This window comes from Paralichthys olivaceus, chromosome 13 (genome assembly GCF_024713975.1).
Source record: "Paralichthys olivaceus isolate ysfri-2021 chromosome 13, ASM2471397v2, whole genome shotgun sequence".
NCBI lineage: Eukaryota > Metazoa > Chordata > Actinopteri > Pleuronectiformes > Paralichthyidae > Paralichthys > Paralichthys olivaceus.
Window position 1 is genome coordinate 8,760,650 of NC_091105.1, and position 12,763 is coordinate 8,773,412.

General features: G+C 42.6%; 2 protein-coding genes across 3 annotated transcripts; one reads left to right on the forward strand and one right to left on the reverse strand.

Moving 5' to 3' along the window:
• On the reverse strand, positions 1-2,699 carry cox6b2 (cytochrome c oxidase subunit 6B2). Of its 2 annotated transcripts, none has more exons than XM_020093146.2 (4): positions 2,564-2,699; positions 1,983-2,122; positions 1,243-1,343; positions 1-548 (listed from the first exon to the last, which is right to left on the reverse strand). In XM_020093146.2, exons 2-4 carry the CDS (start codon positions 2,086-2,088, stop codon positions 495-497), a joined length of 261 nt encoding a protein of 86 aa, XP_019948705.1. In that variant the 5' UTR covers positions 2,089-2,122; positions 2,564-2,699; the 3' UTR covers positions 1-494. The 2 variants fall into 2 exon arrangements, with proteins under 2 accessions (XP_019948705.1, XP_019948706.1); XM_020093147.2 differs by having other exon boundaries at positions 2,466-2,616.
• Positions 2,700-3,617: 918 nt separating this feature from the next.
• Positions 3,618-12,411, forward strand: rasip1 (Ras interacting protein 1). Its single transcript, XM_020092927.2, has 16 exons — positions 3,618-3,971; positions 4,665-4,786; positions 5,097-5,548; positions 5,728-5,988; positions 6,082-6,323; positions 6,413-6,577; positions 7,110-7,314; positions 7,473-7,771; positions 7,860-8,021; positions 9,106-9,146; positions 9,451-9,605; positions 9,738-9,850; positions 10,494-10,788; positions 11,402-11,565; positions 11,650-11,791; positions 11,887-12,411. The coding sequence occupies exons 2-16, from the start codon at positions 4,665-4,667 to the stop codon at positions 12,063-12,065; spliced, it is 2,997 nt and encodes a 998-aa protein (XP_019948486.2). The 5' UTR covers positions 3,618-3,971; the 3' UTR covers positions 12,066-12,411.
• Positions 12,412-12,763: the final 352 nt, after the last annotated feature.

Consider the following 12,763-nt stretch of genomic DNA (forward strand, 5'->3'; position numbering starts at 1 on the left):
TGATGTTATAATATTATCAAGTGTTTATTGGACAGTCCCAGGTTGAGTTGACAGATGAACTTCATTCATGGTGTGATATTGCCCTGAGACATTTCCATTTCACCTGGCCCTAAACAGTACACAACAATATTATGTCATTGGTGGACATCCAGGACTATTTCTAGACATTAAGTTACCAATTTAAGGAAAATGTTTGGTTTACAGAAAAGACCAATAATTAAATTAAGGACAACGAAAAATTTAAATTTGATGTACAAGACCTTTTTAATTAAATTTGTTTTATAGTTATTGATTAAACAACGCTGTAGTGGAGAATGAAAACAAACCTCAGACCTTGGACTTGCAGGGTAAAAACTTGTGCGTGTTTAGTGTTTAAGTAACATCAATGATGATGTAATAGCCGGTTGAATATATCATTACACTACAGAGGTAAAAGTGTAGGTAACAGAATGTCCTGCAGGTGACTGTCCTGATACATTAACAGTTTGGAGGGTTCAGATCCTCCCAGGGAAAGATCCACTTTCTATCTGCTCGTCCCATTTAGCAACCTGAAGGAGATGAAAGGAAACTATCAGTCACATGACAGGAAATCTCCAGCTACAGCAGAAGCATTAAATTATATTCACAGTGGTTTCATGTCATTAAAGCCTTTCAATAATGGAAATCTAAGCATGGAAGTTCATTCTTGCCCCCAGGAAAAGCATGTGAGACAAAATTGTGTCACAGATGTTGCATGTGATGTAACAGTTGTGACACAGTTTGGTCTCAGTGAAGATGTGATCAGAAACAACATGGAAAGTGCATTTATCTCAGAGTCCTTTATCACAAGCAAGTTAATGTACATCTCAAAAAACCAAGGCCTGACCTTGGGATAGCAATAAGCCAAACAATCAGTCAAAGAGGAAAAGGAAGTGGCACTTCATGCATCAACGACAAAAACAAGATATGCAATAAAATGATAAACAATGCACTGAATAGCAAGAAGCTATAGAACAGTGACAAAGACAATGTGGGCTACAGAAGATTGCATCATATTGCCTATAAGGCCACCTGTATTGCAATGCTGACATATTTAAAACATCTCCCAATTACACAAAGATAATCCCTTAATGTTTCTATGCTGATTTCATTTTTGAAATCTCAAACTATGCATGCATGCATTCTAAAAGCTGTTAAAGAGTTGTTGTTTTTTTTTTACACTAGACTGGCTTTTTAAGATAGAAGTATCAGAGGTCATCTTACCCAGCTCATGGGACAGAGGCTCTTGTAAACCCTCATGTACCACTGACAGGGAGTCATATCCTGGCCTTTGGCTTCCAGGGCCTTGTTGCACCTGTGGTAGTCTGGAGGAAAACAAAAAGGATTCAACAGTTAGAGTCACATGATGTTAACACTAATAAAACAATGGTTTTATTACAAAAAAGCTGCTGATATCTAAGGACAACAGAATAAGAACACTCAGAACTTATCTGGACTGACCAGATTAGTATACTCAATCGGCACGATACGTATTTAGATAAGATCAAACCTCTATTTGGAAGATGTTTTAGCTTGCATCTTTCATTATTATCTGACCTTGTGAGGACAAAACAACCACGAACATGATAGATTAATCCATAAAGAAAATAATAATTTGTTGCAGGCTGGTAATCTAAGGTACTCTATAGAGGCATTGTTTAAGATGTATTATTAAATACTTCAGGTAATGTGAGGAGATCATATGTTTCACCGGGATGTCGCCTATCATTGAAATTGTGCAACATGTATCTCTGATGTTTAAGTCGACAGAACAATGTTAAAATGTTTACAATGATTTCAACGCAATAATTACAACCACATTTTTAAAAAGTGCATCAAATATGACTTTCTTATGAACATTACAGAAGTTGCAAAATGTTATATTTAAGTCGGGAAGAGCAGTTCAGACAAAGTTTTCATCATTCAATAACATATCTGTTTCCATAAAAGTTTGTTGATCTCACCCAGGTAATTCTGGAAACAGTTGCGGGTCTGGTTGGTGTTTGGGAATCTGGCGTCGAAGGGAGCCGTCCTGTAGTTCTTCAGCTTCTCGTCGATAGTCTCAGACATTTTTAATCAGCCTTACACACACGTCTATACGAGACTGTGAAGAAATGAACAGGGTCAATCAACGAAGTTGGAAAACTGTAAACGTCAGGTGTGTACAGACAACTGAGTGTAACACCGGGCTCGACTTTAGCTAGCTAAGCTACATTTAGCGCTACAAGCGTCACATTTTTCATTCTTTTTAACGCAACTCTTGATTAACTTGACATCAACTTGCAGGTAAGTATGAATCTGTGCTGACGGAAACAATCCTTTTAAACCGCCGCACAGCCATGTTGTTAGCTTTGATTACCAGTTAGCGATTAGCTCCGCGCTAACATGCTAACACACCCTGAGCTCATTTTTGGCTAACACGTTAAAAGCCGCCGGGGTATTCTTACATTTTGTTGGATTAAAACACAGCAGAGTACACATGAAGGCAGAGTTAATGGTCGCCAGCACAATATGAACAGAGGTGTAGGAGTAGCAGGCAGCTAACCTTGGGTCGCTTGTAGCCGTGTCCTCTTCAGGGTTGTCCTTCTTCGCGCAGTGGATGCTGGGATATCGGGGGCTCTGCTTCCTGACGCTTTACTGACCGGAAACACGGACGGTCCGTTGTTTAACCTTTATTTTCTCATTGCTAATACAAATTATAACTGTCAGACTATTAGAAATATTTTCATAAATATAAACCATATTCTAAAAAAATTAACATACTGTATCCTTGAGTATTGTCTCCTTAATAGATAAAACTTATGTTAGACTTTTTGTACAGCTCTATTATTATATATATTATAAAACAGCTTCATAGGATTGGCTAAATATATCAGTCAGTCTGTTGTTACTGGGTGATTAATTGCTCCAAAAATATAATTGATAAGGTGACCACAGTTACACCTAATTGAATGCACTAATATGATTATGACAATGAGCACTAATGATAATGGAAGGCTAACATCAACATCAGCATTTGATTGGACTGTTTTCTTCTCTATCATGGAATAGCCCACTGAGAATTGGAAATAGTGGGGGAGCCTTTAAAATAGATTTATTGATCCCAGTTTATTGTAAAATGCAAAATGAGACATACCTATTTGTGCGTTATGACACACTCAGTCTAGCAATGTGGGAATCGAGCCGCCTAACTGGGTGACAGTCCCCTTTCTCTTTCCATCACCATTTTCCTGTTGAAGTCCAGGTCAAAGATCGCAGGTGCTCCCTCGAGTTTCCTGTCTCGCTGTGTGCACTTCCTTTATCCTCTTTCCAGCAAAACTTGTTGGGCAGTTTAATGTGTGATATTTGATGCATTGTAATTGTTAAACACAACGTAGCACTGGATTTAAATGTTCTTGAATGTTTTTATTAAATTTAATTATGATGAAAATATGATGTCACATTTCTGTTTATCCACCCAGGACACAAATCGATATACAGATTCCTTTGTGGTGATCAGTACTGTATATTATAAACATGGTCACATACTGTATGTGTGTAAATTTACCCTTCACTTGCTTTCCACCAATGTCTCCCTCTCTTTTTCCCTCTCTCTCTCAGCCAGGATATAGGTGTTGTCCACTGCAAAGGAAGGAAATTCTGTCACTTAGAACAATGGGCCTGTTTCTCTATCTATAGAACCAGAAAGCCTGAGAGCGAGGGAGAGCCAGAGGCAGCACAACTTGTCCCGTTAGAAAGAAAAGAAAAAGGGAATTTACTCAGGAGGAATGGAGAAATAGAAACAGACATGTGTGTGTAGATGTGTGAGATGGGTTTAGGCCTTTGAAAAATGGAATATCATCAAGAGGAGAAGGAAACACATCAGGGTACTGGATTACTGTGAGCTGCGTATTAGCATTCAGGTAACGAAGAATAATCATAACAAGCTACAGAGGGATCATAATTATCTGTGGGTAAGTGAATTTATAGCCTCATACCTATAAGCACTTGAATTTCCTTTTTGTACCATTTTGATTTCATGGTTTATCAAAATATATTTTGGAACAACATTGAGGACAGGATTCACAATAAGAACGATACACTTTCTCATGTTGAATGACAGAATAGATTTTAGGTGTGGACAAGATTTTTAGTCTTGTCAGTTGTCAGAGATTAAGTTTGAAAAGGTGATATTTTACTAAAGGAAAACAATGATTTCCTTTGGATTCCACTTTTTAAAGGTGAAAACGAAGTGTGATCCTCAGATATTGGTTGTAATTAATCCAGAAGTAACTGTGAGAAAGGGACAGGCACTGACCCACGCAGTGGGTTTTTCCCTGTCACTGCGACAGCTGGACCCAAGTCCCACTAAACATGCTTCCTGTTTGAGAATGGGGGAATACACACTTGGATTTTCAGGGGCTGATTGGGCAGGAGGTCGGGGTGATTTGTTTTCTGTTTGTTTTCGTGTTGACAACCTGCTGTAGGTATCCTGTTGATATTATTAATGGTGACTTCATTCTATTGTTTTATTGTTTCGATGCTGGCATTGCTGCAACTCATTCCTGGAAGGCACATCAGAGGGACATGCCATTCACTGTATATGTTGACATTCTGCAGGGGATTGAATTGAAAAAACAAATTGCTTCTTCATCTCTCTGTGTCAGATGGAGGGGTCTGGCAGTCCTCGCTTCAGAAAGCTTCATTTCCCAGTGGGTCTGTGGATCAACTCGCCCAGGAAACACTTTGCCAAGCTAGGTGGTCGCTGGCCCAGCGCTATCTCTGTCAAGTCAGTCTGAAGTTCTCACAGTTTTATTCCTGTTGTCTTCTACATCTCACATACTCGGTGTCAGGTTAAGCGACTCTCATGCCAGCTATTGTTTCGTAAGAATTCAGTGCCTGATACGTATTGTTGAATAAACAGTTTATGCTCTGATGTCATCTTATCTTACTTCCACTGTCATTAGTATCCTTTCAACCCTGTAACCTTTCCCTGTTTTATTTTAGTCCCTGTTGTTTGTCAGTCATAATTCACAGCTGACTGGTCCCTTCCTTTCTCCTTCCTCTCCCCTGTCTTCCCCCTCCTCTGTTGTTACCAGGTCGACCACCAGCTCTGACGCAGCCTCCCTCCACGAGGCCACCTCTGCCCCTTCCTCTTCCCTGTCTAACTCCACCCCCTCGCTGGCTTCCCCTACCCCATCCCCGTCTCCCTCCCCGGCCTTCCTTAGGCCGCGGCCTGCTGGGCCCCAGTCTCGCACAAAACGCCTTTCCCATCTTTTTTTGCGGGGGCGCTCCAACAGTGACCGGGACCGAGCAGTGGGGGAGAGGGAGAGAGAGGTTTGGGCACATTCTGCTGCCCCCTCCTCCCACCACTACTTGCCCCCTGCTTCCTCCTCTGCCCCTGGTCTGATCAAGATTTATGGGGATGCCCTGTCCAGCGGAGCCAACTATCGCTCCCTGCTGGCCAACATCTACTCTACAGCCAGGCAACTCATCGCCCAGGTCATCACTCGTTACACTGAGAGAGAGAGGGAGGAAACAGATGATGCAGGTATGACAAGGACGTTTCTTCTCATTTGGACCTCTGCTGTAATCCATTATGTAGACCTGTTTGCTGAATTTTATAGCCAAATTAAAATGACTTATTCTAATCATATACAGGAGTGGTATAATAAATAATAAAAAATAATTACCCCTTTCCTCTTCCTCACTTCCTGCATTACCTTCTAGTTCTCCAGAAACACATCCCCGAGGACTTCCTGTTGTGTGATGTCATTGGAAAGCCCATCCAGCAGCCAGATGGAGCTATCAAATGGGAGACAGAGTGCCGGAGAACTGTTGCCCCATGGGAATGTCCCTTGTTGTTAGTGGACATGTGGCGGCCTAAGGACGGATTTGAGCGGCGCTTTGAAATCCAGAGGAGGGAAGACTATGAAAGGAAAGAGAAGGAGAGAGAGAGGGAACGGGAGAGGGAGGGAGAGAACTACCAAGGTATGTGTAAGACTCAACACAAAGGGATGTGACTCTTCATGAACGACACAGGGTCAAACTGACCAAAGCCCTGCTTGTGTGCCTGGACAACAGGTGTGCGCTGGCGGCGGAGCAGGATGTCATCAGGAGGCGGGCCGGAGGAGAGTGAGCGTGGTCACCGCGGAAGGAACACGGAACTCAGGAGAAGCATCAGCGACATGAACCTGAGTCTGCGGCGTCGCCAGGGCAACCATGTCAGCAGTGACCAACGTGGCTCTGGCAACCAGCCGAATAACAATGGGGCAGTGCAGGACAGGAAGAACATTGTGAGCATGATCAACCCACAGCCGGGAGAGGTAAAGACGATGCTGTGGTAAGGAAGCTCTAAATTAATAGAGAATTCCACCCCCCCTTCTAATCATCACCTCTTAACCTGCTATTTCAGAATAGGGCGTCAAAAGTTCAAGCAAAGGTTGGATGGACCAACCAGACAGTGGAGGATGAGAAAGATTACTCCAGTTCCGACCTGGAAGTGATGTCACAGAGTTTGATCCTTCCACCCACAGACCGGCCCTACTTCCTGTTGCTGCAGGGTTATGATCAGTGCAAGGTAAGACTTGCCGACAGATGATATCACATACACCAATACTCACAAACAACACCCACGCACACGTACACTATGTAAACACATTAACACATCACTGACGTGCACATATTGCAAGGTGCACTCTCTACGTGGTGCAGATGCAAACGCACAGGTAGGCTGTAGAGGATTTGTGAGGAGATACACGTGTGCACACACTTTGAACATTACATCATACCTGCATGTCTGTAATCGTTGCATACCATCAGGGTTTCCATCTCTCTGCGAGCCTCTCCCATTCAGCAGCCAGCACAAAACAGCCTCAGAGCAACACAATGCCCCAACAACTTCTCCAGCGAAGGCACAAATAGCCCCTCTGTGCATCACTCCGTCTCACACAATGACCTCACACAGGTTTCCATTGTAGCAACCTGTGACACACTTCATTCCTTATCAACATCATTAACATCTGATGGAAGATTGATATAAGCTGTACCACTTCAAAGATAACAGACCTCCCTGACTTTCTGCTACTCTCCACTGTGTGTGTTTTGTTAAGGATTTTGTTTTGTACATCATGGCGGGACATACGCATGTGTTTGGACGAAAGCCCACAATGAGAGAGAGAGAGAGGGATAGAGAGAGGGAGAGGAAGGGGAAGAGGCCTCTGAAGGTGGACACATTCCTCTCTGCTCCTGACCTTTTGGCTAGACATTTACTGGTGAGGAGAGACTCAGCTGTTCCTGAGACGCCCACCGGACAAGGTACTAACAACGTCAGCTCAGAGGTCTACTCAGACTTGTGTCCGACAAAATTCCAAACCAAGTGGTTATTCTATTCTTCCACATGATGTGTAAACCTCGAAGAATATCAATCTTGCAGTGATTTATGTAGATCCTGAACTTTTCTTGTCTTATTCCAGCTTTGATGCGGCCCTTCAGGGGAGGTGCAGTAACACACAACGGAGTGGCCCTTTATAGGGAGGCCGTCCTAAAGCCTGGGGATGTGATTGGTCTTGGGAACCACTTCCTCTTCCTGTACCGTGACCCCCGTGTCACCCCAGCTGCACCGCTGGCACTAACCATGCCATGGCAGGCGGATGCCTCCACCACCTGCTGCCCCTCAGGGTTGGTGGACAGACAGGAAGCGCTGAGGCAGTACCTGGGATCAAGTGAGGCAGTCTTGAAATTCCATCCTCGTCATGCAGACACCTTGTTACAGGTGAGACAAGCAGAAAATGAATGAATATAAACTAAGAATTTGTTGACTTGATAACATACTCCATGTTTATCCCTCCCTTTTCTCCCAGGAGATAATCTCCAAAAATTCGTCTCCAGACTCAGGTGGTGGGCCACTGGCTCCTGCTTTCCTCCTGTCAATCATGATAGATCACGCCTCCAAACACCTGGACCCTGCTCTCACGCCACAGATATTACTCAAGTCAGCCAATCTAATTAAAGAAATTGTCTGGGTAAGTTCAATGAAGCAGCTTGATTATGTAAACTTTAAAAAGATATGTGGGGTTTCCAACCATTAAATGTAATGAGTCGTCATGCACCTTTGTTTTATATCATTTCCACTTGCTGTCTCCCATTTCCTGTCATCTCTTTATGGTTCACTCTGTAATAAAATCCAACATTTTATCATAATAAGAGGTGACAGCCCTACAGCTCTCTCAGAATATTTTCATCCACTACTCAGACACAGCTAAATGAGGTAAATGCTAACACAAGCATGCTATAATCCTCACAATGTCAATGTTAGCATGCTATCATGATTAACACAGTTAACACCAACATCAGTATTTGGTCATAGACTTTGACCTGATGATGGTGTTATAGTATAGGTGTCAGTCAAGTGCTCATAAAGGTATAATTGAAGTTGTTAAGATGCTACATTTGCCACCTAGCAAACCCATGACAGTTGAACGTGAGGGAAAAGTTCACAGCCGTTCAATGGTTGTGGAACTATTTTACTTTAAGCCAAAAATGTCAACCTGCAGCTGGTGCTAGAGGAAAAGTCAGGGGATGACCACAGTCAGTAGGACTGAATAACTATACCAAATTTCACAGCAGTTCATCCAATAGTTTTTTTTACATAATTCAGTCTGGAACCAACAGACAGACTTTAAACATCCAAAGAGTCATGCCGTTAAAATGACCAAAAACAGTCAGTATATAGAAAATGACATGTTTGTAAATTGATAAAAACAACAAAAAGTTCAAGACTAGACAAGAGCAAGTGAACCGTGAACCTTTTCTGGATAGTATTGCGTGGCCATAACCACATTTAAACAAGCTTGGCAGGAAACATCAGGTAGGCAGATTGAGATTGCCACATTCAGTCAGACAGAAAAACCAGCAGACAGACATATGCCCTTCATTGTGGCCTGCAAGGTTGTGGACATGAGAGAGGATGAGCTGATGTCACTTCCCTCCTGCTGGAAAATGTGCTGTAATTGTCCTGGCTGCAGGGCGAGACACTGCTCCCCCTGCTCCACCCCCACACTAAGCCCAAACTTCTCTCCTCTCTTCTGTCTCCAACTCTCTTTACAGGATAACATTAAGGAATTTGGGGATAAGCATCCCACGCAAAAGTAAGAGCATTTTTGTTCTACGTCATGTTTCCTCTGTTTAGAGATCTCCCGTGGAGTGATTCATGATGCATTTGTCCATGTGCTGTTATGTCTTTGGTGAATTTTTGTGGTATGCTGAAAGCATTGCAACAAAGTAATGTTGAAAAATGGCTCAAACACTGTTGAGTAATAATAACTTGAGTCTATTTTTACTCGCAGTATGGCGTGTTTCTCTTTTAAAACCATAACAAAACACAGACAGGAGAATGCTCACAATCATTTCAGAGTTAACAAAACATTGACACGACATAAATGTTATGTCCAGTTCCACAGAGCAAGAGGGGGAGATCAGCGCGCCCAATGTTCAGAAACTCTCGGCTGACCTTCGACCCCTGATGTTCTGGATGTCAAACGCCACAGAGCTCCTTAACTTCTTCCAGGTCAAAGTTGAAACCATGGAGAAAGAGTGGGAGTTTGAAGGTGAGAGTGATTGGAAAACAACAGAAATAGACTTTTTTGTTTACTAAACCACTTTGGTAATGTCAGACACGAATTAAACCTGACACGAATTCTTTGTTGTTGTGATTATCTTTATGATGGTTTTGTTAAAAGCCCCTGGGGACCCAGTTTTGACAGCGGACATGGACACCTGCTCTGAAGCTCTGGCACAGCTGGATGATGTCATTATGCACACTTTCCAGCAGTGTGTGTATCACCTCACCAAGGTACAACCAGACAAAAGCCCAAATCCATACTAAGTAATAATTCTACACAGTGTATCATGATCCCTAGATACTGTTTTAGGAACCATGAGCTTTCATCAAGAGACGGCAACATTTTTGTCATTTACTAAGATTTTTCCTTTGACATCAAACCACCTGGTATGGACTGATGCGGATTCGGATGATGCCGATAGTCATGATGGAGGCTGATATGTTCAAACTGATAGTACTAACATCCTGATGCACAGCATACTGCCGATATAATGTTCATGTTCACCATCTTTCATCCAGACATTTGCCAATTACCAGTACACAAAGTACAGCTGAGGTCAGGGGGAAACGATTCGTTCTACAGCTATAAAGACAAAATTATAAATACATTTATTGTTGCAATTCATTCATATGTGGACATAAATGTACATACCAAATTTCATGGCAGCAAATACAAAATGTGTTGAAATATATTCCATCTTGACCAAAACTGTGGATCGACTGGCACTGCCAACTGCTAGCATGGCTAAAACTTAAAAAACAACTCTTTATCCTAACTCTGTCTGTTTCTGCCCTGATCTATTATTCATACAATATAATATTTACCATATTATTACTTTATTAACTCAAGTTTCTGTCCTTTCTGTCCACAAAGACCTTGTACTCATTGCTTCCGGCTCTCCTGGACACCAACCCATTCTCTCGTGAGGACAAGGAGAAAGAGAAGGATGGAGCTGTGGGAGCAGAGGGAGAAGAAAAAACAAGGGAAGAAGGAGAGGCGGATGACGTGTCCGCCTTACCACCCAAGGTTGCCGGGCTGGTGGACGTGTATCGCTGTTCCCTCATGCTGTCAAGGGAAGCATGTCTGTCCCCTCCTCTGACCTCCCAAACCTTTGGCTACCTCTTCTTCTTCACCAACACCTCCCTGCTCAACACGCTGCTGGAGAGAGGTGACAAGACACATCTTAAAGTGGCAAACATAGGAAACATAGGAAACCATATAGCACTCAGTAGGGCACGTACCTCCACCAAGGTCCAACAGCCACCTTTCAGACACACATAGATCTCTGTTCCCTAAATACGCCTGTTTTCTTTCACCCAGATTCATGAATTATTTCCTGCGAAAACTGTCAAAACAATTATAATAATGTGAAAGAAAGTGAAAAGAATTGCTGAATGGGTTTTCCCTGACCCATATTACATACTTCTACCAAGTTCCGTGGAAATCCTTTCAGCTGTTTGTGTGTAACCTTGCACACAAACCAACAAATAAACAGACTGACAGTTGTAAAAACTTAACCTCCCTGGTAACAATCTGTACAATCTGTATTTCAGTCGTATAAGTTTTCTACAGTCACATCTGACCAAATAAAGCTGTGGTTGCAAAACCCCTGAATGTTTTGTACAGGGGTCTTTTTTTATTAGTTTTATTAGTTTTCAAGTGTTCTCTCAGATAACACAACAATCTAACGCTAGTATTTTTAAACAAGGTTTTTCTTTCAATTCGTGTTCTTCAGTAATTCTTTTCTCTGTTCCCTCCACTTTTTAATTTTGTTTTTCCAGATGGACTGTTCTCCTGGTCCAGAGCAGTCCAGATCAGGACAAACTTAGACATAGTTCTGGATTGGCTACAGGGGGCGGGATTAGGAGACATTGCCTCAGAGTTTATGAAGAAACTGTCAATCACCGTCAACTTCCTGTGTATTCCCAAGACTCGACTGATCCAGGTAACACTTAGCGTTTAGTGAGCCTCCACAGCCATCTGATAGAAAATCGGCTAACATGTGTTCCATTCACCTCTCATCCTCCAGTCGTCCTGGACCAGTCTAATGGAGGACCATGTCTTGTTAAGCCCCGCCCAGTTGCACCACCTGCTCACCCATTACAGGCTGGGACCAACCAGAGCCCCTCCAGCATCCTGGGCCCCTCCGCCAGGCACAGAGTTGAGTGGAGGTAGGACAAACAGTAATAATAATATAATATAAATAATACAGTCATCGAGATTTTCTGCCAAGTCAGTCGTTTGTAAACCTTTCATCATCTTTTAGACATCTTTGAGAGCTTCCTGGACCATCCTCCTCTCATCCTGCCAAATGAGACTCCACGCCTCGACCTGTCCCAGCCAATCCCAAGCCCTGAGCTCCAAAAGGAAGTGACACGTCTCCGCACCTTCTTGTGGGGACTTGACCAGGATGAGCTCCCAGCCAATCAGAGGACTCGGCTTTGAGGAAGCCCTTATTTGTCTCGTAGAAGTAAAAAAGGAAATCACCAGAAAAGGAAAACTGCAAACCACATTAAAATCCAAATCTGGATATGTTCTCTTCATTTTGGTGCCTTTGCTGTTTTTTCATGACATTGCCATATCAGATCATTTATTCACTTAGATATTTTCAAGTATGACACATGTATTGGCTTTGGTATGTCTTTACAGAATTTATTTTAAAGCAGGGATTAAAACCCTGTATCTGTTGGGCTATGTAGTGTTATGCTTTACATGGCTGTTTGTCTTGGCTTCCATGTATGTTTTCAAAGTCCATGTTTTTAATAAAATGCTGAATTCTACTCTGAAAGACCGACAGTTTCCATATAATCTTTGACAAGCTTGTTGCCCTCAGCGGGCCCCTGGGGTTTGGCACTCATCTCAAACTTCAACACCAAAGAAACATTCCACAAGGTGGCGATGCAGGACTCATTCCTCTTTGACGTTAAATGATGAGTCTGCAGGTAGAACAGCTTGACTAAGGAGGCGATCATGCAACTACATTATCAACTGTTCCGAAGACACATTCTCATTTCCTGTAAAACTGGTAGCATTTTACCCAGAGTCATGACTCAAGCAAGTAAATGAGACCATGACGACCACACACAAAGGTCACCTTTACCTAGGTAATCTGTTGTAAAGGTCAAAGCTGGTGACTTAAGGGC